This window comes from Acanthochromis polyacanthus, chromosome 13, assembly GCF_021347895.1.
Source record: "Acanthochromis polyacanthus isolate Apoly-LR-REF ecotype Palm Island chromosome 13, KAUST_Apoly_ChrSc, whole genome shotgun sequence".
In the NCBI taxonomy this organism is placed as follows: Eukaryota; Metazoa; Chordata; class Actinopteri; family Pomacentridae; genus Acanthochromis; species Acanthochromis polyacanthus.
In genome coordinates, this window is record NC_067125.1 from 4,297,432 (window position 1) to 4,322,135 (window position 24,704).

General features: G+C 40.3%; 2 protein-coding genes across 8 annotated transcripts; one reads left to right on the forward strand and one right to left on the reverse strand.

Annotated features, from left to right (window-relative positions):
* The first annotated feature begins 1,725 nt into the window (after nucleotides 1-1,725).
* On the forward strand, nucleotides 1,726-16,972 carry LOC110967529 (S-arrestin). Of its 7 annotated transcripts, XM_051957940.1 has the most exons (16): nucleotides 1,727-1,826; nucleotides 2,562-2,625; nucleotides 3,707-3,767; nucleotides 4,444-4,488; nucleotides 4,570-4,769; nucleotides 5,588-5,647; nucleotides 6,187-6,254; nucleotides 6,342-6,477; nucleotides 7,304-7,388; nucleotides 7,471-7,543; nucleotides 8,582-8,719; nucleotides 8,931-9,008; nucleotides 9,336-9,350; nucleotides 9,491-9,543; nucleotides 13,633-13,651; nucleotides 15,498-16,972. In XM_051957940.1, the coding sequence occupies exons 2-16, from the start codon at nucleotides 2,578-2,580 to the stop codon at nucleotides 15,589-15,591; spliced, it is 1,173 nt and encodes a 390-aa protein (XP_051813900.1). In that variant the 5' UTR covers nucleotides 1,727-1,826; nucleotides 2,562-2,577; the 3' UTR covers nucleotides 15,592-16,972. The 7 variants fall into 7 exon arrangements, with proteins under 7 accessions (XP_051813899.1, XP_051813900.1, XP_051813901.1 ...); XM_051957939.1 differs by having other exon boundaries at nucleotides 1,726-1,826; nucleotides 9,336-9,543; nucleotides 15,498-15,600; XM_051957941.1 differs by lacking the exon at nucleotides 9,336-9,350.
* Nucleotides 16,973-21,723: 4,751 nt separating this feature from the next.
* Nucleotides 21,724-23,041, reverse strand: LOC110967525 (otolin-1-like). Its single transcript, XM_022217170.2, has 2 exons — nucleotides 22,993-23,041; nucleotides 21,724-22,910 (listed from the first exon to the last, which is right to left on the reverse strand). Exons 1-2 carry the CDS (start codon nucleotides 23,039-23,041, stop codon nucleotides 21,982-21,984), a joined length of 978 nt encoding a protein of 325 aa, XP_022072862.2. The 3' UTR covers nucleotides 21,724-21,981.
* Nucleotides 23,042-24,704: the final 1,663 nt, after the last annotated feature.

A 24,704-nucleotide genomic window follows, 5' to 3' on the forward strand; every position in this document is an offset into this window, starting at 1 on the left:
ATATAGAGAAAGAATGAATGAAGGACGGAGGCTGTAAACTGATAAATTAGTTCCTCAGTCTTCTGCAGAGCTTTTCACAACAGGAGTCTGAGACCAGAGGGGGCGGAGCTAAGCTGCTGCTGATGATTCATGAATGAAGCTCTGCACTGATTGGCTGATGGTCAGTTCCATTTTTTTTAAACCCACAAAGTTTGAGTGTTAGATCAACATGTGATAAATGTGTTTTATTGTGACAAAGGTCCTCAGAGACACCTGAAGCTGCAGATGACTCACCTGGACAGACTGAACACCTGATTTAGGGGAGTTTGTCACTGATCAGAACTAAACCAGAGGCCAGTTTACCAGTATACCTGTTTACGCCCCAGTGTACAGCTACAGGTGTGTTTGTATATTCAGGTGTTAAGCTGCTGCTGTCAGCACTCAGACTGCTGAGTCGTCCTCAGAGCAGATTATCGGCTCAGCAGAGACTCGTCCTGCTGATCACATGTGACACAACGAACTACCTGTCAGATGGATGATGATCAATATTGCTATCAATACTGGTGGTAGAAACTCAACCTACTCTGACACAAAGTGACACAATACGTCAGTAAAATGACCAAACAGGGATGCACAATGATCACTTTGGGACACAAAATGAAAACCGAAAGACGCAAAAAAGAAACACGATGCAAAATAGCCAAAAAGGATAAAGGATATTACACAAGGATATCGCACAAAAGGATATTAAAGGACAGAAAATGACAAAGAGATGCAAAGCTACCACATCGGGGCACAAAACGACAACAAACAAAGCACAAAAGGACATGAAAATGATGCAAAAAGACCACAAAAAGATTCAAAATGATGACAAAGGGATGCAAAATTAGCAGAAAGCGATGCAAAATGATCCCATTGGGACACACGATGACAACAAAGTGGCGCCAAATGAACACAATGGGGTGAAAAGTGACCACAAAATGTCAGCAAAATCACCACAAAGGGATGCAAAATTTTCACCTTGGGACACAAAAACGAAAACAACTACAAAATAAACATAGAATACTGAACCAAAATGAGAACGAGGGGGATATTAAAATGACAAGGAAATGATGTAAAAAACAAAACAAACACAGAGCGACGCAAACTGGCAACAAAGGGGAAGCAAAATGTCAATAAGGAGGCAGGAAATTACATAAAAGGACAGAAAATGGCACAAAGGGAAGCAAAATTTTTAAAAGGGGACACAAAATGATGACAAAAGATCATTACAATGACAAAGAAGTGATGCAAAAAGACGACAACGGGATGCAAAATGGCCAAAAGGGAAGCAATGGCACAAATCATGGCACAAAAAGACAAACAAAACAACACTGGAGACATAAAATGACCAAAAGAGATGCAAAATTAAGGATTTAAAGGTTTTAAAATAACATATGAGAACTATGGGAAGCAAAATGACATAAAATGGCCTCAAAGTAACCAAAAATGATGCACAGTTGTGAGAAAAATGACTAAAGCGACAACAGCTGCTCAGACTTCACGTTCTGCTTCTCCTTTTTATTTTTGACCTTAATAAAAGAATGTTTGTCCTTCAGTCTGTCCATCAGTAACTCAGACTGACTGAATAAAAACTCGACTTTATGGTCTTCATTTATTTTCAGTTTGTGTTTTCCTTCAGCGTCCTGATTAGAGGCAGCGTCGGAGCAGATTAGCGTCTCTGTAATGATCCGTCTGCTGACCAGAGCGTCTGTAGATTATAAATACAGCTGATTGTTGTGAGCAGCTCATTCAACCTGCTGTCGCCCCCTTCATCGTGGTCATCGTCATCACTGCTGCTGCTTCAGGTCAGTCGCTTTCCTCAGGTTTGTGCAGGTCGTTCAATAGAAGCAGCTGGATGTGTTCAGTTCAGTTACTGTCGAGCAGCGTTTGTTTTCTGTTAGTTTAACTTTGTTACTGAGTTTATTCTGAAACTCTATTTTCATTTTTACCCGCTAGTGAAGCTGTAAACTGGATGTAGATCAGTAAATATATCATAGATCAGCTGTAGTTCCTGGTTGTTCCACCAGGTGGAGTCTGGTGTTTAATACTGTAGAGACCAGAGGAGGCGTAACTCAGACTACAGTCCATGTTAAAGCAGAGAGCATTGTGGGAGTTTAGCTGGTAAAGGGGCACCATGACAGAGACTAATGTGATGCCTGATGACCTCCAACCAGAGTTGATGAGTTTAAGACAAACTGGAACTGATTAAAACATTGATTTATGTTTTCAGTCATTGATTATTGAATGAGAATGTCAGTATTAAGGGATATATTAATGAGTACTTTATTAAGTACAAACCAGCAGCACCTCTTATAACCGTCTGATTTCACGTATTAGTAGCTGATAAACTGCTGATAACCTTGTTGGTTTGGGTTTGTGAGACGCTGGTTTCCATGGAAACGATATCATGGTTCATTAGGACGCTCAACAGGATGAAGATTTAAACTGATGTTCAGATACTGACGAAGATGTTTGTCAAAGAAGCTGCAGATTCTGAACTGATGATTTAAAGTTTTTATGTTTTTATGTTTGTTCTGCAGCTGAAGATTCTTCATCATGAGTCCAAAACATGTCGTCTACAAGAAGGTTTCCAGAGACAAGTCGGTCAGTCACAGCTCATCATGTACTCACAGTAGTACTAACTGTAGTAGCTGTAGGAACTGAAGTAACAGGAGTAACTGTAGTAACGATAGTAACTGTAGGAACTGTAGTAACTATAGTAAATGTAGTAACGATAGTAACTGTAGGAACTGTAGTAACTATAGTAAATGTAGTAACGATAGTAACTGTAGGAACTGTAGTACGAGGAGTACTCTTTCTGCTCTGCCGCAGATGATAGTAGTAGTTGGACTAACAGTCGTAACAGTAATATCAACATTAACAGAAGGAGCAAAAGTAGTAACAGGAGCAGTGACTGTACTAACAATAGTAGTAACAGTAGTAATAACTGTAGCAATACTAGTAGTAATAGCAGTAGTACTGTGTGTACTTCAGGTAGTAGTATTTATAGTGGTATAGAGCTGGGCGATAAGTCGAATTAATTCGATTAATTCGCCTTTTTAAAACCTGACGATTTGAAAATTTGCCAAATCATAAAATCGAGGCGAGCTTAAATAAATAACAATACATATTCTTCTTCTGCCTTCCACGACTTGTGCACTGGCGTTTGCTTCCGCCTCTCATCTCCTTCCGCCAAAACACTCACACCCCCGTCATGGCGGACAGAACAGCAGACAAAGAGTTGGTCGCTAGAAAAGGGCCTCATGTTACATCGATTATATGGAAGTGGTTCGGCTTTGACAAGACTGACACAGAGCAAACTACAGTCATGTGCAAGGTTTGCAAAAGTACTGTGAAAACGAAGAGTAGCAGCACAACTAACCTCTTTCAGCACCTCCAGCAGAGGCATCCTAAAGAATGGGAAGAGTGCTGCAGCTACGGGAGTGCGGCATGGCTAGCACTAGCCATAGCAAACAGACCGCAAAGAAACAACAAAAATCGATGAAAATCGTAATCGTCCAAGATGACTAAAAAAATCGAGATTTTATTTTTGACCATATCGCCCAGCCCTATAGCGGTATTAATAGTAGTACTAACAGTAGTACTGTATGTACGTCAGATGGTAGTAGTAGTATTTATAGTGATATTAATAGTAGTACTAACAGTAGTACTGTGTGTACTTCAGGTTGCCGTCTACATGGCAAAGAGAGATTTTGTGGATCACTGTGACTTTGTGGATCCAGTTGGTGAGTTTGAAACAAACAAACAAACTGTTTTCTGTTTGTCTTCTTCAGGTTTGTTTCGCTGTTTTACTAAAAGTATCGATGAATGCGATGGATCAGAGGAAGTTTATCATCAGGATGAAATACTGAAGTTTTGTCCTAGCCATCATAATTTGTCCACAGCGTCCTGAAAATGTTTTCTAAGTGTTGCCTTTAGAACGTTCCCTGTTGTCCTCTAACACTGTGGAACATGTTTTATGAAACGTTCTCAGAATATTGCAGCTAAAGCGTCCTTTTTAAATAATCACATTACAGGATTGTTTTCTAAACCATCGTCTGGAGAACTTCTGTCATCATAGAACCTGAACATCCAGAAGCCTGCCACTGTTGATTTTTATGCCTTCTATAATGAGGAATGACAAATATCCTGAAAAATGTTCTTTAAATGTTATGTTAAAACACAATTAAAACTTTTTGATTCACAGATGTTGGCATCAGCAGCACAGATTATGGTTTGAAGATTGAAGAAGAAACAAAACTCAAAATAGAGAAAAGTAAATAGTAGATGAAACAGAAGTGTCAGCATTAGTGTAAAAGATAAATACCATCCAGATGTTCCTCCACATCAGACTGAAACTCGTGAAAGTTTGATGCAGATGTGGTGTGAAGATGTTGTCCTACAGATGTTTTGTTTCTACAGACGGTGTCGTCCTGATCGATCCAGTGCAGCTGAAGGGGAGGAAAGGTCAGTCTGTTGGATGTTCTACCTCCTTCCTGTGGGTTCTCCTGGTACTTCCTGTCCAGTAACTCCTGTTTATGTGTTCAGTCTACGTGATGCTGTCGTGTACGTTCCGCTACGGCCGCCAGGACATGGATGTGATGGGCGTGGCCTTCAGGAGGGATCTGTTTGTGGTCACCCGGCAGGTTTATCCTGAGCTGCAGGACAAAGAGAAGCTGATCCACAACAAGATCCAGCAGAAGCTGCTGAGAAAACTGGGAGACAACGCCTTTCCCTTCTTCTTTGAGGTGAGGAACCCCCCGGCAATCCAGATGTTACGTCTAAACTGAGGTTCTAATACAAACCCAGGTTTAATCCAAACAAACTGTTTTCACCCAAGAGGAATGCAAAGAGTTAAAACCCTGGATATCATTGTACCAGAGTGTTAAAAGCTTGGATAATAGCATGTTAAACTGTGAAAAATGTAGATATTATCACATCTGAATGTCAAAAACCTCAATATTAATGCACCAGAGTTTCAGAAAACTGGATATTAATGCACAAAAGCATAAAAAATCTGGATATGAGCACACTAAAGTGTAAAAAAACTCAATGTTAATTCACCAAGGTTTAAATAACCTGGATAATAACACAAAAAGTGGCAAAATCCCCTGATATTAATGCACAAAAGTTGTGAAAACCTAAACACCAATCCATACAAGTGTCATAAACCTAAAAAGTAATACACAGAGGGGTCAAAACCCAAGATATTAATAAACAAAAGTGTCAAAAACTTCAAAATTATGGCACAAAAGTATTAAAGTCTGGACATTAACACACCATCACACATCAAAACCTGGATATTAATGCCCAACAGTTCAAGTAACCTCAATATTAATAACCACACACCACACATAAATAAACCTGGATATTACCACATAGAAGTGTCAACAACCTGGATATTACCACACTAAAGTGTCAAAACCAAAGCACAGATGTGAAAGTACCAAAGTTTCTAAACCTGCATCTTGAAGCAGTTTGGAGGATTAAACAGATGAAACAGAACAGATGAAGTGATGGTCAACCGTCTGAAATGTGAAATCCATAAAACTAATTTGGTTTTCAGTTTCCAGACAACCTGCCGTGTTCTGTGGCTCTGCAGCCTGGACCGTCTGACGTAGGAAAGGTAAAAAAAAAAAAAAAAAGGGAAGGTAGAGGACCATCCATCCATCCATCCATTATCATCCATCCATCCATCCATCCGTCCATTATCATCCATCCATCCGTCCGTCCGTCCGTCCATCTGTCCATCCATCCATCCATCCATCCATCCATTATCATCCATCCATCCATCCATCCGTCCATTATCATCCATCCATCCGTCCGTCCGTCCGTCCATCTGTCCATCCATCCATCCATCCATTATCATCCATCCATCCATCATCATCCATCCATCCATCTGTTCATCCATTCATTATCATCCATCCATCCATTATCATCCGTCCATCCATCCATCCATCCATCCATCCATTATCATCCATCCATCCATCCATCCATCCATTATCATCCATCCATCCATCCATCCATTATCATCCATCCATCCATCCATCTATCCATCCATCTGTCCATCTTCAACCTCTAGTTGTTTCCTCAGATATTCGTCTTAATTGTATTTAATGTGTGTTTGATGTATTTTTTGTTTAATCCTGTTGGTGTTCTGGACAGAAATGTGCCGTGGAGTTCGAGGTGAAGGCGTTCTGTGGAGAGATCCAGGACGACAAGATCGACAAACAGTGAGTGAAGCCTCATGAAGCAGAACCTGTGGACGGAACCAGCTGGTCCTCCAACATTCTTCAACATTCTCCTTGTGTTCTCTGCAGGAGTTCTGTTCGTCTCACCATCAGGAAGATCCAGTTCAGTCCAGAGAACAGTAAAGTTGTTCCAACAGCAGAAACCACCTTTGAGTTCCTGATGTCTGAGAAACCTCTGCATGTCAAACTGAGCCTCCCTAAAGAGGTGGGTCAGAACCGGATCAGGACCTCAGAATGATGTTAGCAGATGTTCTAACTGTTCTTCTTTAACTCAGTTTATGAATCTTCTGATTCCAAAACCAGCCAAAATAATTAAAGTATCACCAACACCCATCAACCAGAAGCTAAAAAGAGATTTTCTGCTTTCTGACGTCTTTGACATGTGGATCCATCAAGAATAATAACCAAATCTAATCAAGTTTATAGTCATTTTGGACCATTCCCTGTTATTTTTGACCATTTATTGTCATTTCTAACAATGTATAGTCATCTTTTGCCATTTATTGTCATTTTAGACCTTTTGTAGTCAGTTTGGACCATTTTTGCATCCATTTAGTAAAAATTCACTTGTTCTAGATAATTTTGAGTCATTTTGGGTTTGTTTTTCAGACATTTTAACACATTTCCTTGTATATTTGGACAACTTTGGAGTTAGTGTGGACAAGTTCCATGGTATTTAGGACATTATTTTGTAATTTTAGACAATTTATGAGTCATTATTAACATGTTTCACAATAATTTGCATATTTTTTTGAGTCATTGTGAACAATTTCTTGGTCACTTAAACACATTTTTGTCACTTGGGACAATTTCTGAGTCAATTTTGACAATTTTTTTTGTTGTTTTACACTATTTTTGAGGCAATTCGGAAGAACTTAAAATCTTACTAGATTATTTGTAAATCAATTTGGACAGATTTAAAGTTATTTTGGACATTTTTTAAAATTCTTGTAGGCATGTTTTGTCATTTCGGACCCATCATGTGCCACTTAAACATGTAACAGTCTGACAGTCGGTCCTTGTGTCTGCAGACCTTCTATCATGGTGAGCCGCTCAAAGCCAACGTTGAAATCACCAACTCATCCAGCAGGAACATCAAAGACATCAGTGTGTCAGGTAGACTTCTGTCACATCTCTGTTTTACTCTGTAGATGAAACACCACGACTGTTCTCATCACCGTTTGTTGTTTGTGTTCAGTGGAGCAGGTGACCAATGTCGTTCTTTACTCCAACGACAAATACGTCAAATCTGTGGCCAAAGAAGAGACCAGGTCAGTTTGACCGCTCACTTCAGTCATTAAATGAAACCTTTTTGTAAACTTTTGGAGTGGATTTGCCAACGTTTCAAGATATTTTGGACCATTTTTGAGACATTTTGACCAACTTTTGAGGAATATTTGACTTTTTTGGCATTTTACAATTTTGGAGTAGACTTGTTCGGGTTTAAAGTTATTTTGATGATCATTTTTTACAAATCTTTAGACATTCTGTACAAATTTGGAGTCATTTTTGACAGTTTTTAAAGTCATCAAACTAGGCACTTTAGATGATTTTTGAGTAAATTCTTTGGTTTCAAGAGGGTTTAAGGTATTTTTGGGCCATGTTTTAGTTGTTTTGGACAACTGTTAAGTCATTTTTGTCAACTTGGGTTTAATTTTTCACATTTTAAGTCATTTTGAACAAATTTCACATCAATTTCAATAGATTAGATAGAAATATGGTAGAATATATGTTATTTTGCTCAATTAAGAATTGCTCAATTGCTCAATTTTGGACAAATATTAATCACTTTAGATAATCTTTAAGTAATTTTGGACATTCTGTCACTTTGGACAGTTTATGAGTAAATTTAAACAGGTTTTATGCTATTATGGACCATTTTTGAAACATTTTGGCCAAATTTTGAGATTGTTTTCAAGTCATTACAGACTAAACTGTCATTTTGTACTAACTATGAGTACATTTGGAGACATTTACAGTTATTTTGGACCATGTTTGATTTACCTCACATTTTTTTGAGTCATTTTAGACCAGTTCAGATCAATTTTTTGAAAAAGTTTGAGTCAGCTTGGACAAGTTTCAAATTATTTTGGACAATGTTTGAGTTATTTTAGACATTTGAGCCCATTTCTGTCTTGTTGGGCCATTTTTTAGTGAATGTGAACAAGGTTTAAGTTATTTTCGACGTATTTTGAGTCATTTTGGACAATTTTTAAATCAGTTCTGACAAGGTTTGAATTGCCTTGGACAAGTTTTCAGTTATTTCGGGCTATTTTTGAGTTGATCCATGTTTGTGGTTTGGTTCACAGCGACTCTGTGCCGTCCGGTACCAGCCTGAAGAAGGAGTACACCCTGTATCCTCTGCTGGCTCATAACAAAGACCGAAGGGGACTCGCTCTGGACGGACGACTCAAACATGAAGACACCAACCTGGCTTCATCCAGCATGTAAGAGACACCACACAGTCAACCGTCCAAACACTCCAGAACTCTAATTCTCAGAGTTAAAGAGAGAAAAAATAAACAAAAAACAGATTTAGTCTTTTGATTGTGACACCTAAAGTGGATGTAAAAGTGATTTGGTTACAGTTTTTAGTATTGAGTTGGATGTTCAGACTCTGAAGGTGGATGCTGCTGACAGTATCTGTGTCTCTGTCAGTGTGAAACAGGAAGTGCTGAAGGAGGTTCAGGGGATGTTGGTCTTCTATAAGGTGGTGGTGAGGATGATCGCCTCAGGGTGAGTCTGAACTCTTCCATCCAAACTGACTCCATGATTACAGTTGACTGAGGTTTAAACATTGTGAGGAGTTGAGTTTTATGTAGATATCAATGAATCGATGAACCTGAAAAGTTTCAGGACTCCAGCTAGATTAGATCTCAAGCTATGGCTCCTCAACCATTGAGTTTGGTGCAAAGAAAACATCACTCCAGCTCTATAAGAGTTTTAACTGAAAAACGAATGTTACCCATGACCCCAAATGAATGCAATGAGTCGAAGTGGTGAAGCTTACTGAGTGTCAGTGAACTCATCGTGTCTCTGCTCTCTGCTGCTGGACTCCATCAGGATGGTGGGATCAAGGTACGTCCAATCAATCAATCAATCAATCAATCAATCAATCAATCAATCAATCAATCAATCAGACTTTAAAGCACTTCTCGTAGTCAAACCCTGTCCTTCTGAGGTAACATCTGGACTCACATCTGTCTCTCTGCTCACAGTGAAGTGTCTCTGGAGGTTCCTTTCAGGCTGATGAATCCCAAACCTGAACCAGGTAACAATGAAAGAAATCTGAATGAGAAATTTATAAACTCAACAGAAGATAAAGTCTCATGTAAACAATAAACCAGTGGCTCCAACAAGATCCTTTAAAAAAAACTAAAAACTTCTGATTCCCAATGACTGAAGAGGGTAAATGTAGCGTTAGAGAGTAAATGTAGCGTTAGAGAGTAAATGTCGCGTTAGAGGGTGAATGTAGTGTTAGAGGGTAAATGTAGCGTTAGAGGGTAAATGTAGCATCAGAGGGTGAATGTAGTGTTAGAGGGTAAATGTAGCGTTAGAGGGTAAATGTAGCATCAGAGGGTAAATGTAGTGTTAGAGGGTAAATGTAGCGTTAGAGGGTAAATGTCGCGTTAGAGGGTGAATGTAGTGTTAGAGGGTAAATGTAGCGTTAGAGGGTAAATGTAGCATCAGAGGGTAAATGTAGTGTTAGAGGGTAAATGTAGTGTTAGAGGGTAAATGTCGCGTTAGAGGGTGAATGTAGTGTTAGAGGGTAAATGTAGCGTTAGAGGGTAAATGTAGCATCAGAGGGTAAATGTAGTGTTAGAGGGTAAATGTAGCGTTAGAGGGTAAATGTAGTGTTAGAGGGTAAATGTAGCGTTAGAGGGTAAATGTAGCATCAGAGGGTAAATGTAGTGTTAGAGGGTGAATGTAGTGTTAGAGGGTAAATGTAGTGTTAGAGGGTGAATGTAGTGTTAGAGGGTAAATGTAGCGTTAGAGGGTAAATGTAGCATCAGAGGGTAAATGTAGCGTTAGAGGGTAAATGTAGCATCAGAGGGTAAATGTAGTGTTAGAGGGTAAATGTAGCGTTAGAGGGTAAATGTAGTGTTAGAGGGTAAATGTAGCGTTAGAGGGTAAATGTAGCATCAGAGGGTAAATGTAGTGTTAGAGGGTGAATGTAGTGTTAGAGGGTAAATGTAGCGTTAGAGGGTAAATGTAGCATCAGAGGGTAAATGTAGTGTTAGAGGGTAAATGTAGCGTTAGAGGGTAAATGTAGCGTTAGAGGGTAAATGTAGCGTTAGAGGGTAAATGTAGCGTTAGAGGGTAAATGTAGCGTTACAGGGTAAATGTAGCACTAGAGGGTAAATGTAGCGTTAGAGGGTAAATGTAGTGTTAGAGGGTAAATGTAGCGTTAGAGGGTAAATGTAGTGTTAGAGGGTAAATGTAGCGTCAGAGGGTAAATGTAGCGTTAGAGGGTAAATGTAGCGTCAGAGGGTAAATGTAGCGTTAGAGGGTAAATGTAGCGTACGAGGGTAAATGTAGCGTTAGAGGGTAAATGTAGCGTCAGAGGGTAAATGTAGTGTTAGAGGGTAAATGTAACGTCAGAGGGTAAATGTAGCGTTAGAGGGTAAATGTAGCGTTACAGGGTAAATGTAGTGTTAGAGGGTAAATGTAGTGTTAGAGGGTAAATGTAGCTTTAGAGGGTAAATGTAGCACTAGAGGGTAAATGTAGCGTTACAGGGTAAATGTAGTGTTAGAGGGTAAATGTAGCGTCAGAGGGTAAATGTAGTGTTAGACAGTAGGATGTACAGAGGGTCTGAAAGCTCCAAAAGACGTAGAAAACTTGTTTTCTCTCCATAATGTCAGTAAATGTATCATAGATCAGCTGTAGTTCCTGATTGTTCCACCAGGTGGAGCCTCTTCCTATTTAATACTGTAGAGACCAGGGGCCTCATTTATAAAACATTGCGTAGGATCCATACTAAAGTTTGCGTACGCCTATAATACGAAAAGGGCGTATGCCCTTCACCCCTGATTTATAAAACTGTGTGTAAGCACAGCTGCATGCAATTTCTTGATAAATCAGACACCAGCTGGAAGATTGCACAGGTGGATCCACCTCACATTCCGCCCACAACACACCCACATTTTACCATGAATGGTCAATGCAAAGTAACTCATGAATGTATCTGTATAGAAATAAGCTGCTGATCCACGGCATTTCACGCAGCGCCGGCCGGCAGTCTTTTCACTGCTGTGCGTCAGGATGAATGAATCATGTGTTGACCCAGGCCACCCTGCCACTAAATTTGCTATGATCATGTCCGATGTACAAATAATTTGTAAACTGATTGAATGTACATTTTTTCGGTTCACATAGAGAAATTCATTTTCACTCGGGGGTTGTGGTGTGAAGCATGTGTGCCTGTACAGGGCTGATTAATGGTTGGACGCTCATCACATTCGGCCGCATATGGATAAATAAACAAAATTCTTTACTTTTTTTTGCCTTTTTACTGTGATGGTTGCAGTGAAGAGTGACAGGAAATGGGGAGAAGAGTAGGAAGACATGCATAAAAGTGCCGCGGGCAGGAACCGAACCCGAGCCACTGCGTCAGAGACCACCCCTACAAATGGGTCTTCTGCTTTCCCCGATGAGCCATACAGGCGCTGGGTGATCAATAAACAAAATTATTTAATAAAGATCACCGCACAGGCCCCAGATGTGGACCAGCCCTTCGGTCAAACGACCGAATGAAATAACGTTCAATCCGCTCCTGTTAATATATGAACATAGTTCTGCAAATACAGTCGTCGGCCGACTGACGCACTATATGAACATCTACAACAATGAGGGTTTATGATTATCAGGCTCTACAAGTCTAATATGTGATAACAATAAAGGTTTGAGATCAATCTGGTTTCAATTCACCACTTCACCCTCCGGCACTGCCGTTCCCTCTGTCTCCAAAATGTGCTTAAGCAAGCATCAAAGTTGGCGCACCGGTGCGCACATTCTCACACCAAGTTTGTTTTAGAAATCACAACGAACACAGCGTACGCCACTTTCTACGCAAAGTTTGTGATTTACGCCCTGTTTTGTGCGTAAGCAAGCATCAAGAATCAAGGTTGGCGAACCGGTGCGCACATTCTCACGCCAAGTTTGTTTTTATAAATCACAACCTTTGCGTAGAAAGTGGCGTACGCCACTTTCTAGCCCTGTTTTGTGCGTACGCAAGCTTTATAAATGAGGCCCCAGAGGAGGCGTCACTCAGACTACAGTTCATGTTAAAGCAGAGAGCATTGTGGGAGTTTAGCTAATAAAGGGGCACCATGACAAAGACTACTGTGACATTTAATGACCTCCAACCAGAATTTATTGAGTTTTAGACAAACTGGAATCAACTCTGTGAGTGTTAATCATTTCTAGTTAGTCTATTGTTGGTTATCTGTGTGAATATGGTTGTGTGTACAGTGTGTGTGTGTGTGCGCGTGTGTGTGTGTGTGTGTGTTTAATCTGTATTGATCAGCATTAATCTGTGTGTTAATCTGACGGACGTGACGCAGATCCTTATTTACATGATAGACTGATGTCAGCGATACACAACAACAAGCTGCTTAACACATCTGTAGCTGAGTTATAAATAATAATTATTAGCAGCAAGTTTTATATTTTATCGTTTGTTAAATTGTATTTTAAGTGTGAGTATCTGCAGATTTTCCTGTAACACTTCACATGTATTTAGTTGATTTAATGTGAAAGAAACACAGATAAATGTGGTTTTACTTTCTCCTGTTAGTTTGTTTTAGTTTTAAAGATTGTAACTGAAAGAACTGATTTTATGCCGTTTACTTTTTGACTTTTTAATATATAATTTGAGATATTTAAATGTGTAAAAACAATGAAATTGCCTTTTTTTATACATCCATCTATTAAATTCCAACCAAACATCAGTAAAATTCACTTCCAAATATATTTCATTACAGTGTTTTTTATGTAAACAAACATCTATTTTCTTTAAAAAACTTAAAATCCTGTGATACTTTACAGGTTTTTAAAGATATTTTCTATTAGACATATAAACTCATATCTTCTAAATTGGTTTGTTTCTTTAATTTAATGGATAATTTCACACATTTCAAAGATATAAAACCAAAACTTGAAAGTAAAAGGGAACATTTTCATAAAATTCTAGGTTTTACAGATAATATGATGGTATTATCTCATAAATGACAAATCTAATATTTGGTATTTATGAGATAATTAGACTCACAGAAACAGACTGAGGCTTATGTTTGTGTTTTTGGACCAAACCTGACTTCATTTTAATTCATATTTTCTCTTTTCTTTGCTTCGCTGTAGCACCTCCAGTCAAGGAGAGGTAAGATTTCTGTTTTCTTACGTCCAGTCGGTGAATCAGCAGCTCATCGGTCGTCTTTAACTCATTCTGTCTGGTTTTGAATTTCTGTACAAAGTTGATGATAACAAACCTGTTATGTCAGGGAATATTCTGGGTTCAAGCTCTCGGATCAGTTTTCTGTAATCAGAGGATTGATCTGGGTTTTATTTCAGTCTATTCAGTTTATAGTTCAGTCTCCATCACACGTGTGCATCCAGATTATAAAACACTTCTTTCTGTCCACACACTTGAGATGGGTTCTCTGAGGACCGTCATATGTAGGACGACTGGCCTGAAATGGGAGTCAGCACTTCCTGAAAACACACCTGTAGTTCGAGCTGAGTCATAATAACCTGGCTGGTTTTACCCTGAACAAAAATACAAAGGCAGCATGCAAACAGTTGTCCGTTCTGACTCAGAGAAAAGAGTTTAATTTAGCCAATTAGCCTGATGAGGTGAAGTTTTAAACAACGATCAGATCTTGACCAGGACTGAGACGCTCCCTGGTCCAGGTTTTATAAAAAGCCTCCTTAAAATGCAGCTTTATTCAAACAACACGATGCCACAGATAGAAGAGAAAGACGAGATCGAGCTGTTGGCAGGTCAGCTGGTGTCATAGCCAGAAGGTCCACAAATACAAAATCAGCCCAAAACAATCCGCTAAAAGTCCAACCTTAGACAAGTCAGTAAAAACAGTCTTGAAATAACTCCCAAACCTGTCTTAAAGGAGTCCAGAATCAGACTAATATCAGTTCAGAACTAGTCTAAAATTAGTCCAATACTAGTCCCAAACCAGTCCAAAACAAGTCCAAAAATCAGTCCCAATCCAGTCACAAAAGATGTCCAAAACAAGTCTAGAACCAATGTAAAACGAGTCCAACGCCAATTTTAAATCAGGCCAAAACCTTTCCCAGACTAGACCAAAACAAGTCCAAAAATCACTCTAAAACCAGTCAAAAGCCAGTCTTGAAATAAATCCGGAACCTGTCTTAACAGGTGATTAATCAGTTCAGAACTAGTCTAAAAATAGTTCAAAAATCTGTCAAAACTAATTCCAAAACCAGTCTAAAATAAGTCTAGAACCAGTCCAAAAACAAATCCAAGAACTTTTCCCAAACTAGACAAGTTCAAGAATCAGTCTAAAAGTAGTCTCGAAATAAGTCTGAAACCGGTCTTAACAAAGTCTAATATCGGTTCAGAACTATGACAAATAAGTCCAAACAAGTCCAAAATCAGTCCCAACCTAAGTCCAAAACCAAGTTTAAACAAATCCAAAAATCAGTCTAAAACTATTCTCAAAATATGTTCCAAACCAGTCTAAAGTTAGTCCAGAACCATTCCAAAAACCAGTCCCAAACCAGTCCAAAAAATCTTAAGTCCTATACTAAGTCCATAACCATTTCAAAAACAAATCCAAAACCAGTCTCAAAACCATTCTCAGAACCTGCCTAAAACATGGATGCAACTAGTGTAAAATGAGTCCAGAGCCATTCCAAAAACAAGTCCAAAAACTGGGCCAAAACCAAATTTAAAATATCCCCAAAACCTTTTCCAAGCTAGACCAAAATAAGTCCAAAGTTAGTCTCAAATATGCTCCTAACCAGTCTGGAACCCCAAACCAATCCAAAACTCAACCACAAACCAGTTCCAAAGTAGTCCAAAACCTTTCTTAATTAAGTCCTAAACTAAGTCCAGAACCATTTCAAAAACAAATCCAAAACCTGTCTAGCACCAGTCCCGTTACCTTGGTACCTGTTACCTTGATATTTTTGTTCTGCAGACAGAACCAGGACATGATGTGGTTCTGACTGTGTTCTGTCTGCTGCAGTGAACCAGAAGACATGGTGTTTGAGGACTTTAAACGGGCCTATCTGAAGGGAATCGTCTACGGAGACGACGACGAGTCGCCCACCGAGGCCTGAACTGCAAAGATGGCCGACAGGGCGGTCACCGTCCAGTGTGGTTCTCCATCCTGCTCACCGTGGTTATTTTTAGTGACTGTTTCCTGTAGCGCCACCCTGAGGACAAAATAAACCCTCCGAATGAGTGTGGCTGTGAAGGACTCTGCAGCCTGCAGGGGGCGCTAGCAGGAAGCAACATCATTAACAGGTGTAACAAAACAACTCTGTCTCCTAGAAAGTTTAATTTTGATTTGTGTAAAGTTTTCAGAGTTTGACGTGACTCTGACAGAAGGTGGTGAAGCTCTGCGCGACAATAAAATACTCTACGTCTTTTAGTTCTGAACATGAATTCAAACCCTCACGTGTGAAAAAGATGGTTTTGAAGCTAACAACTTATGACCCAGATTTAGTTTTTATTATGATGACCCGCCCTAGTGGTAAAACAGGAAGTCTATTTATGGAGCCACAGAGTCTGAGTTGGGAGGAGGTTGGGGTTGATGGACGGGACAACTTGAAAGTCGACTGCGATTGATTTGCAGAAATACAAACCAGCCCAGTTGTTTTTCTTCTGTAGACGTATAACATGAGGTGTGTCAGGTCATTCTGTACTGTACAATGGTCTGACTATGTGAGACTAGATTAATATTTATGGTTTCTGTTGAAGAAAATTTGTTAAGTGAGTGCGATGACTGAACATAAATATCAGCCGAAGATGGTTTTTGGTTCTGAAGACACTGTCGTCTCCTTAAACCCAGAAAACATCTTGACTTGAACGCAGCATGTTTGTTTCCATCGACCAAAACTTGTGTTGAGCCTGGACTGTTTCCACCCTCCATCCACCCCGAGCTCCTCCTGCAGCTTAATAATGCAGAGTTTTGTCACAATATCAGGTTTTTGATTATATTATTGCCGCATTTTAAAAAACTGAACTCAGTAATAAAGACATCATTCAGATTTGTCTTTAACCTCGTTTATTGTGTGTTTTGTCTCTTTTTTGGCAAATGACAAATGACATTTACGACATTATCATGAGTGTGTTGTTAACTTTAAGGTGTTTCTGGGAGGCAGAGTTCAACAGTTTTTCTTGATCATCATCCCTTTAATGAACACGTTGGTTTTAGATGAAGAAAACAGTGAATGTTTGGTTTGCAGGCCAAACTGTGTTACTCAGGCTTATGTAGACATCTGTAGTTTTATTCCAGTGTAAAAACAGTTTGCTAATCTGTCTGTAGTAGAGTGTTTACAGCTGAAACATGTTTGTAAGTTTAATTAAAACCTGATAGTTGAGTTTATTACTGGTAGAAACCTCTTTATGTTTCTGTCTCGTTGCATGATGATGCAGTCAGAAATGTTTTTCTTACAGTTCAGCAACAACGAATAAAAGGTTCTCTGAGGATTTTAATGAACAACTGCAGGTTTCATTTCTTAGTATGTGATTAAACACTGTCTTCTTACTGTGTGAGTCAATATTAATGTCTAACTTTGTCAATAATTCATCAGCAGCAAGTTGTGTATTTGTAGTTTATAAGCATTTCTACATACAGACTAACTGTGGACAGCAGGGGGCGCTGCTGCTGTACAGACTTATTGATTGTAGTGTTTCATAGTTCATAACCAGTCAGTGCTGCTTCCTCTCATGAAAACCTTTGCTGTCAAACTAAAGGAATGTGCTGCTAACAGTGTTTTCACATGATTTTTAATCTTTTATGATTTTATTCGAGAAGCTGGTGGAGCTGAACTGCAGACGCTGCTTCAGGTGGTTTCTATCAGAAGGTAAAACTTTGTGACTTCATTAAATATACAGAAATTATTGCACAAAATCAGATGATTCTTATTTCAGATTTTATTTGAAATTAAAGTTGGTTGTAGAAAATGTAACAAAAAACAGATTTAGTGTTGAGACTGTAACACCTGGAGTGGACGTAAAACTGATTTAGTTGCAGCTTTGACCAGAACTTAAATGTGGTGTTCGGCCTTGAAAATGTCACGTTTGCAGTTGCACTGAGGAAGTTGTGAAGGTTTGCTTCCTTTATGTGCCGTCCATCCACCCCGACCTCCTCCTGCTGACTGATGCGGTTTAGAAATGATCACCTCTGTGTACCTCAGCGGTCAGTAACCCTGAAAATATTCATAGTATGGAGGTAAAACTGTGCACGGCTTCATCAATTAAACTGATGTTCTAGTAGATAAAACTCAGCTGATTCTGAAGAGGTCTGGTGGGGACTCTTTCAAATTTGTCAGGTTTTATTTAGGATGACTCAGCTGCAGATATTCAGAGTTTTTCCACTCGGGTATCAGGTTAGAAGCTGGATGCCAGAGACCTGGATGTTTTGTCGCTGCTCGAATCCTCCCTGTGGTTCACTCTGAAAACAACCAGAGACTCGTGTTGCTTTTGTTCCATTGTTGAGCACCGAGTCGAGGGAAACCCGCCCTGCTGGGACGCTGGTGGGATCATCGGATGGCTCGCTGCCTGGAAGACTTTGGAAATCTCACACCATCTCTCAGACAAAGAGCGAGAGGAGATAAAAGATTCAGAGCTGCTGATAAACAGGAAAACGATCAGCGAAGACAAGGAGGACACAATCGCTGCAACACCTCAGGATGTTATTACAGCTTCCCTGGTAGAGTCCGTGAAAAAATGAGACGAGGAACACCAGAGATTCTGTTGAAGAGAGTTTAATGAGCAGCTACAGGATCAGACGTCGTTAGAGGGACATTCAGCAGCTTAATGTGACTTCACACAACCTTTACAATCATCATGACAACAACAGAAACCAACACGTCTGAGAGCCGCTACACAACACGACTCACAAACCTCTAGAGTTCAACACCAAAGGACCATTTGAATCTGTCCGTTAGTTGTCGTTTTTTCTTCGTGGAGTTGTTTTGTGCGTTTTCTTGGTTGTTTTTTGGTCTCTTTGTGGTCATTTTGGTGTCTTTGAATCATCTTGTGTCTCTATGGTCAATTTGTTCGTCTTTGTTATTATTTCTAGTTTCTTTGTGGTCACTTTGTGAGTTTATGTCGTCATTTTATGCCTCTTTGTGGTTGTTTTTGGTGTCTTTGAGATATTTTGTGTCTCTTTGTGGTCATTTTGTGTCCCATGGAGTTCTTTGAATGTCTTTTGAGTCATTTGCATCCTTTTTGGTCACTTTCTGATCTCCTTGTGGTCATTTAGCCTATCTTTGTTCATGTTTTTAGTCTCTTTGTGGTCATTTTGTGCCTTTTCATTGGCAGTTTGTGTCCCATTGAGTTCTTTTAGTGTTTTTTTCAGTCATTTTGTGTCTTGTTGTGGTCGCTTTTAGTCTGTTTGTGGTCATTTTGCATCTTTTTTAATCATTTTCTTATTGTTTGCCTTTTCTTTGTGGTCATTTTATGAGTATTTGTGGCCAGTTTGAATTATGTCCAGGTTTGTATCTACTTGTTGTTGTCTGTCTAACTGTCCAGTCAGAAAAGTTCAGGGGTTTTACTTATGTGTCTTTAAACATGTTTCTTCAGACAGTTCTATCTGTTAAAGCGGTGTGAAGGTGTGTTTGAACGGCGACACTCAGACGTGACGGTTTCTGTTTCACATCATCAAAGTGGGATTAAAGTTGAGCAGAGCAAAGCCTCCAAACAGAACCAGCTTCAGGCACAAACACTTTGACTTCACAGGGTTTTGAATGACACAGCTTTGTGTGTCTGAGCTTTTACTAAGCCTGTCGTGCAAAACAGCAAATCTCAGCCGAGGGCGTCTTCAGACCTGCAGATCGATTGCTCTGGTCTGGATGGGTGGATTTTCACTCAGAGTTCTGTCCCCTCATTAGGACATTTTTCCATTGCAAGAACTTAGCCGAACTATTCTAGATTTTCCAACCCCAAGAGCCGTCCCTGTAGAAACTCATTCAGGGAGGAAAACGTACCGACTCCGGCGTTCGTACTTCTAAAGCAGCCCTCATGAACCGCTGTGCAGATCTTGACTTTGGTTATACTTTTATCAGCAAACAGACTGTTCTTCCAAAATACTATGGAAACGCTAAAGTCTGATGTCATTTTCCTGGAGTCAAAAACAAGATTTTTACTGTAAAAGCTGAAAGCTAAACTAAAGAAACAAACCTGTTTAGAGTCGTAATATTAAGAATAAATTCATACTGATGCCCTCAGATGAGCTATTATGACATTTTTGGAACATTTTTTTGATACCCAATTTATTTTTTTCCTCGGTAGACTATAATTGATCAAACATCGTTGCCTTTGAATAAATGTTCACAACTTGTTCTATCCTTTGTATAAAACAAGTTGGGAAATTGGAAATGTAATTAACTGATAAACTAAATTACAGTTTTAACACCGTAAAAATGCAGTAAAATACATCTTGTCTTTCCTAACATCAACATAAAACACACCTATAGGTGAGCTTAACAAATCTCTAGAACTGGAGTTATGTGGTTTACCACCAACCAGAGCTCATTAAGGGCCACAGAAGACTTTGTCATGATGCCCAGTTAGCAGCTACACCCTCACAATGCTCTCTGGTTGCCAACAACAAAGTCTGAGTGACGCTTCCTCTGATCTAGAAGCTATTATTTGTTTTTTGGGTTCTTTGAGTTCACGTCACAGTCGAAGATGTTAGATTCTACACCTTAATCATCACCTCGGTGTGAGTTCCTGCGGTGGAAAGACGTCCTGAACAATCTGCTATCAACCCAGATATGAAAAAGGCTTCATGCTTTGTTGTTTGGCTCCTTGATTTCACCCGTCCACAACCCACAATTCAAAGCCCACAACTCATTAGGAGGATCTTTGTAGTCCATGGAGTTGAGGTTGGATCGCCTCCTTTGTGGCCAGACCGATGACCAGCTGCTCTAAATGAACCATAGACCAGATGAAGCACGGATCTGAAGACGTCCTCTAACATAACTTTAAGTCTACCAGGGTTCTGTGGTTCCAGGTGAAAGAATATTCCGATGCTGTTAGGAACAGGAACTTTTCTTGGTTTCATGAACTCTCTTTTAACTAATTCAAAGGGGACCTATTTCTACTATGTCTGATTGCAAGATAAACAATCTACGATGCATCAACTTAACTTTGTGTGTCATTTAAACTTAAACTTTTGTTATTTCAAGCTTAATTTAAGTTAAGTTAACTTCAAATTTGTTTGATAATTTATTTTTTCTTCATCTTGACTTCAGGATTTCAGGTCCTGTCAACTATCTTGGTGAGCTTGGACATTTTCAGATGGTTAAAACTAGCTCATGGTACGTGTCCACAGGATCCGTTGTTTCTACACTTCTCATTCATTGTCGAAGTGCAGCTACGCATTGAATGTTAGCAGCGTTGTGTTTTGAGAGTTGGCGCATACGGTTGGCACTCAGCAACCCAGAAACTCCCCAAAACTTATAAACTAGCTGTTTTAGATGTAAAACGAGACAGATTCAGCAATTGTACAGTTTATTCATCATCTTAAATGTTTTTAGGAACCAATTTTGGGATTTCAAAAGCCGCCATGTTGGTCCCATGAATGAAGTATTTCTCCAATTAGCTGCAGCCAATGTTTGTTGTAGGAGGGGCAAATTCAATTGCCCTTTAAGAGACTAAAGTTGGGAAGTAGCGCAACTGTTCATGCTAGAAAACACTCCAGTGGACATGTCACATAAGATCCCCCATCCAAGCCTAAAGTTGGGGCTGAAGAAACAGATTGTTGTCAGCCCAAATCTAATCCTGATTCTTCATGCTGGCAGTCATACGTGTTATGAATTTGAGCAGTTCTCCTAATTCAAGCAGCAATTTTAATCAGATATTGATTCAGTTATAGTACAAATTAATCACACTGGACATTTTTCCTGAGCTGAAGTGTTGACCGGAGCTCACTAAGCATTACAGAATACGTTGTCATGGCGCCTGGTTAGTAGCTAAACCCACACAATGCTTACTGCTAATCAACAGCCAAGTCTGAGTGATGCTTCCTCTGGTTGCTGCAGTATTAAATTGAAAGTGGCTCCACCTAGTGGTACTACAGCTAATCTATAATACTTTAAGTGTGAATTGTCCAGGAAAATGTTTTCGGCAGATACTAAACAATCAATGGCACGGATCAGATCAGGAGTAAAAGAAATTGAACTTCCATAGGTAAGACTGATAATAAAAATACTTTTAAATTTAGAGGAAAAGCTAATTCCCCTAACTCAATATGTTGGTTGAACATAGTTTCATTAGAGGTTGATTGAAACTGATTAAAAAAATTTTAAAATGTAATTCTCATGTTGTTGTTTAGTCTTGATAGTCTTTGCTATATCTTTTTTCATGAAGGGCTGAGGATGCTTGGTGGTTTGTCTAATGTTTGCACTGTTTTTAAAAAAAATCATCTTGTTGTGTTGGTGTAAAATAATTTATTTGGCTCCTTCTACAGGCAACCAATTTATTCGTCACTGAATCTAATGGGATGCTGTGGTGGTAGGTGAAGGAGTTGTGGTCCCGTTGTTGCGCCAGTCGTATCCCATGTCGGGCACTGTTGGCATAGGCCCTCTGGGTAAGGCCATATCACAGCGATCAGGGTGGAGCAAGTAGCCAGAGAGGGTGCTTCTGGCCTCGTTGCCGGCGTACATGCCGTTAGTACGCGTATCTTTCACCTGGAGCCACACCTTGTCACCCCTGTACAAGTGAAGGATGACGGTGTGCGATACAGTCCCTAACATGGATGTCCCCGTAGTTTTCACCACCGGATAATAGTTATGAAAGATGCCGACTTTCAGGATTCGGTCGTAGATGGTGAGGTGGTAGCTGAAGATGTAGGTGCCATTGATGGGGGCGGTGTAGATACCAGTCATTACGTCATAATGCCCCTGGTAGTTGTAGTAAACGTGGGAGAAAATCACGGGGGTGTCAGGTGGGGGGAAGCTGGATGTCAGCGCTACAGAAAAGGCAGACTGGATAACGGGCATGCAGGGACCAGGAGGACCCATCATCCCCATATCCCCCATGTGTCCCTTCTGACCCTTTTGGCCTGTTTGCCCTACAGGACCCATCCCTCCCTGGACCCCCTTGGTTCCTTTGTCCCCTTTGTCCCCTTTCTGTCCATCTGCTCCATCTGTACAGTTGCAGTCCCCCTTGGGACCCATGTCTCCTTTCAGACCCATTGGTCCAGGTGTGCCAGGCGGACCCATATTACCCATGTCTCCCTTCATACCTTTGTCACCCTCCATCCCTTTGGCACCTTTGAGACCTCTGTCTCCGACAGGACCAGGCAGACCGGGTTCCCCTGATGGGCCCATGATGCCCTTACAGTCAGTTGGACAGATGCCATCGTCTCCTTTAGCACCCGGGTCCCCCTGACGACCCTCAAAGCCCTGTATACCTTTTTCACCTGCAGATCAACAGAAACCCAGTCAGGAGCTAAACTTGACGCTTTACGGGCCAAAGTACCTGATACCTGCTGCATCTCTCACCTTTGAAGCCTCGGTCTCCTTTTACTCCCGGTGGTCCCTGAATCCCCATGCCCCCCTTCTCCCCTTCATCTCCTTTCTGTCCTGAAGTCCAACCAAACCACAGAGGAAAGCGTTAGCAGTGGCAAAAACAGCAGAACCACATGAAACAAACAGCAGGATGCCAGTTACCTTTAGGTCCTGGTCTTCCCATGAAACCTGGAGGGCCTCGGGACCCCGTCATTCCTCTTCTTCCAGGACTACCAGGGGCACCTGACAGAGGGACAGAGACTGGTTACATTAAAGTACGTATGATGAATGTAGAAATATGAGCAACTCTGCTGCTGGAAGGAGTGTGACAGAAATGCAGTCTGTACCACCTCCCTACATTACTTGGTTCTGGTCAGGGAACACCTCGCTACACATTATGGTTCTGGATCAGGATCTGTTATTGCATATCGGGTCCACGTTCAGAACCATCTCACTACATGACTTGATCCTGGTCCAGGACCATCTTACTATGTGTCCTGGCCCTGGAAAAATGTTGTCTCATTAAGCAACTTGGTTCTGGATCAGGACCTTCTCATTACGCTTCTGCCTTGGTGAAGTACCGCCTCATGACCCTGGTCCTGGATAAGGACTGTGTCGCTACACATAGTGGTCTTTGATCAGGACCACCTCACTGTACGACGTGGTCCTAGAAAAGGATCATCTCACTACATGTCCTGGTCCTGGATCGACGACGCCTCACTACACACCCCTCATCCTGGTTTTTGTTAGTTCAGGATTTAAATCTTTCTATGTGAAGACATAAAACTGTTCTGTAAAGTCCTAAGAGGTTAGGAGGGTAAATCCAACCTCTTTTGGACACTCGTTATTAGACTAGAAACTTGTTTTTAGTTTATTGTGAAGATGTAGCATTAAGGTCTTGCACGATGTTCTGGGTTTACGGCTGCTGGACTCGTAGTCTCACCTGGCAGGCCTCGGTCCCCACGGTCCCCTTTGGGCCCCTTGTTGTTCTGGCAGTGTGTGCAGAGGCAGTACCAGGGCATCTGTGCAGGGGGCACGCCAGACTCCTTCATCGCCTGACAGTCAAGGAGGTTGGTGGGTGGGTAGGGTCCGGGGAGAGGAAGCGAGGAGTTCGGCTCCATCCACGTAGTCCGGGGCATAATGTGGTTCATCGCCGTGACGACGGTGAGGTGCGCCAACGCCAAGAGGACGTGAAGAAGAAAGGTCGGCATGGTCTTAAGAAAGACAAACTGTCTTTAACAATTTACTATTGTTTTTGCAGATAATTGAGTAAAATCACATAAAGAAGCTTTAATTTAACCACAAAAATGTAAATTATACCAACATTATATTTTTCAAAATAGTAATTTACACCATTTGACTGTAAAATTGCAATTTTTTACCACATCTAAATCCCCCAAAATATCATTATTTGACAGATATTTGCACATTATTTACAGTTTTGTCCTGTTTTGTTGATGGTCAGTGTGTAAATAAATACATTTTGTTGAGTGATTTTACTCGATATGATCTGTAACTAAACAAATGAAGGGAAATCTGTAAAATATCAGGTTTGGATGAGGATTAAAAATTGCTAAATCATTTGTATAAGCTGTAATTTTACAGATTTATCCTGTTTTGTCAAATTAGAGTTACAAATTATTTTTTATATAAGTATTAATCTACACGTTGATGGAAAAAATGGACCAAAAAAACAAAATAACATC

What these genes read in the sequence shown, in the direction of transcription:
- LOC110967529 (XM_051957935.1), top strand. Translation starts at nt 3,236, where the DNA reads ATGGCGGACAGAACAGCAGACAAAGAGTTGGTCGCTAGAAAAGGGCCT. An exon ending in GACCGTCTGACGTAGGAAAG is followed by an intron (nt 5,648 to 6,186) that starts GTAAAAAAAAAA and finishes TGTTCTGGACAG; the next exon opens with AAATGTGCCGTGGAGTTCGA. An exon ending in GTGGCCAAAGAAGAGACCAG is followed by an intron (nt 7,544 to 8,581) that starts GTCAGTTTGACC and finishes TTTGGTTCACAG; the next exon opens with CGACTCTGTGCCGTCCGGTA.
- LOC110967525 (XM_022217170.2), bottom strand. Translation starts at nt 23,041, where the DNA reads ATGGGGATTCAGGGACCACCGGGAGTAAAAGGAGACCGAGGCTTCAAA. An exon ending in AGGAGACCGAGGCTTCAAAG is followed by an intron (nt 22,911 to 22,992) that starts GTGAGAGATGCA and finishes GTTGATCTGCAG; the next exon opens with GTGAAAAAGGTATACAGGGC.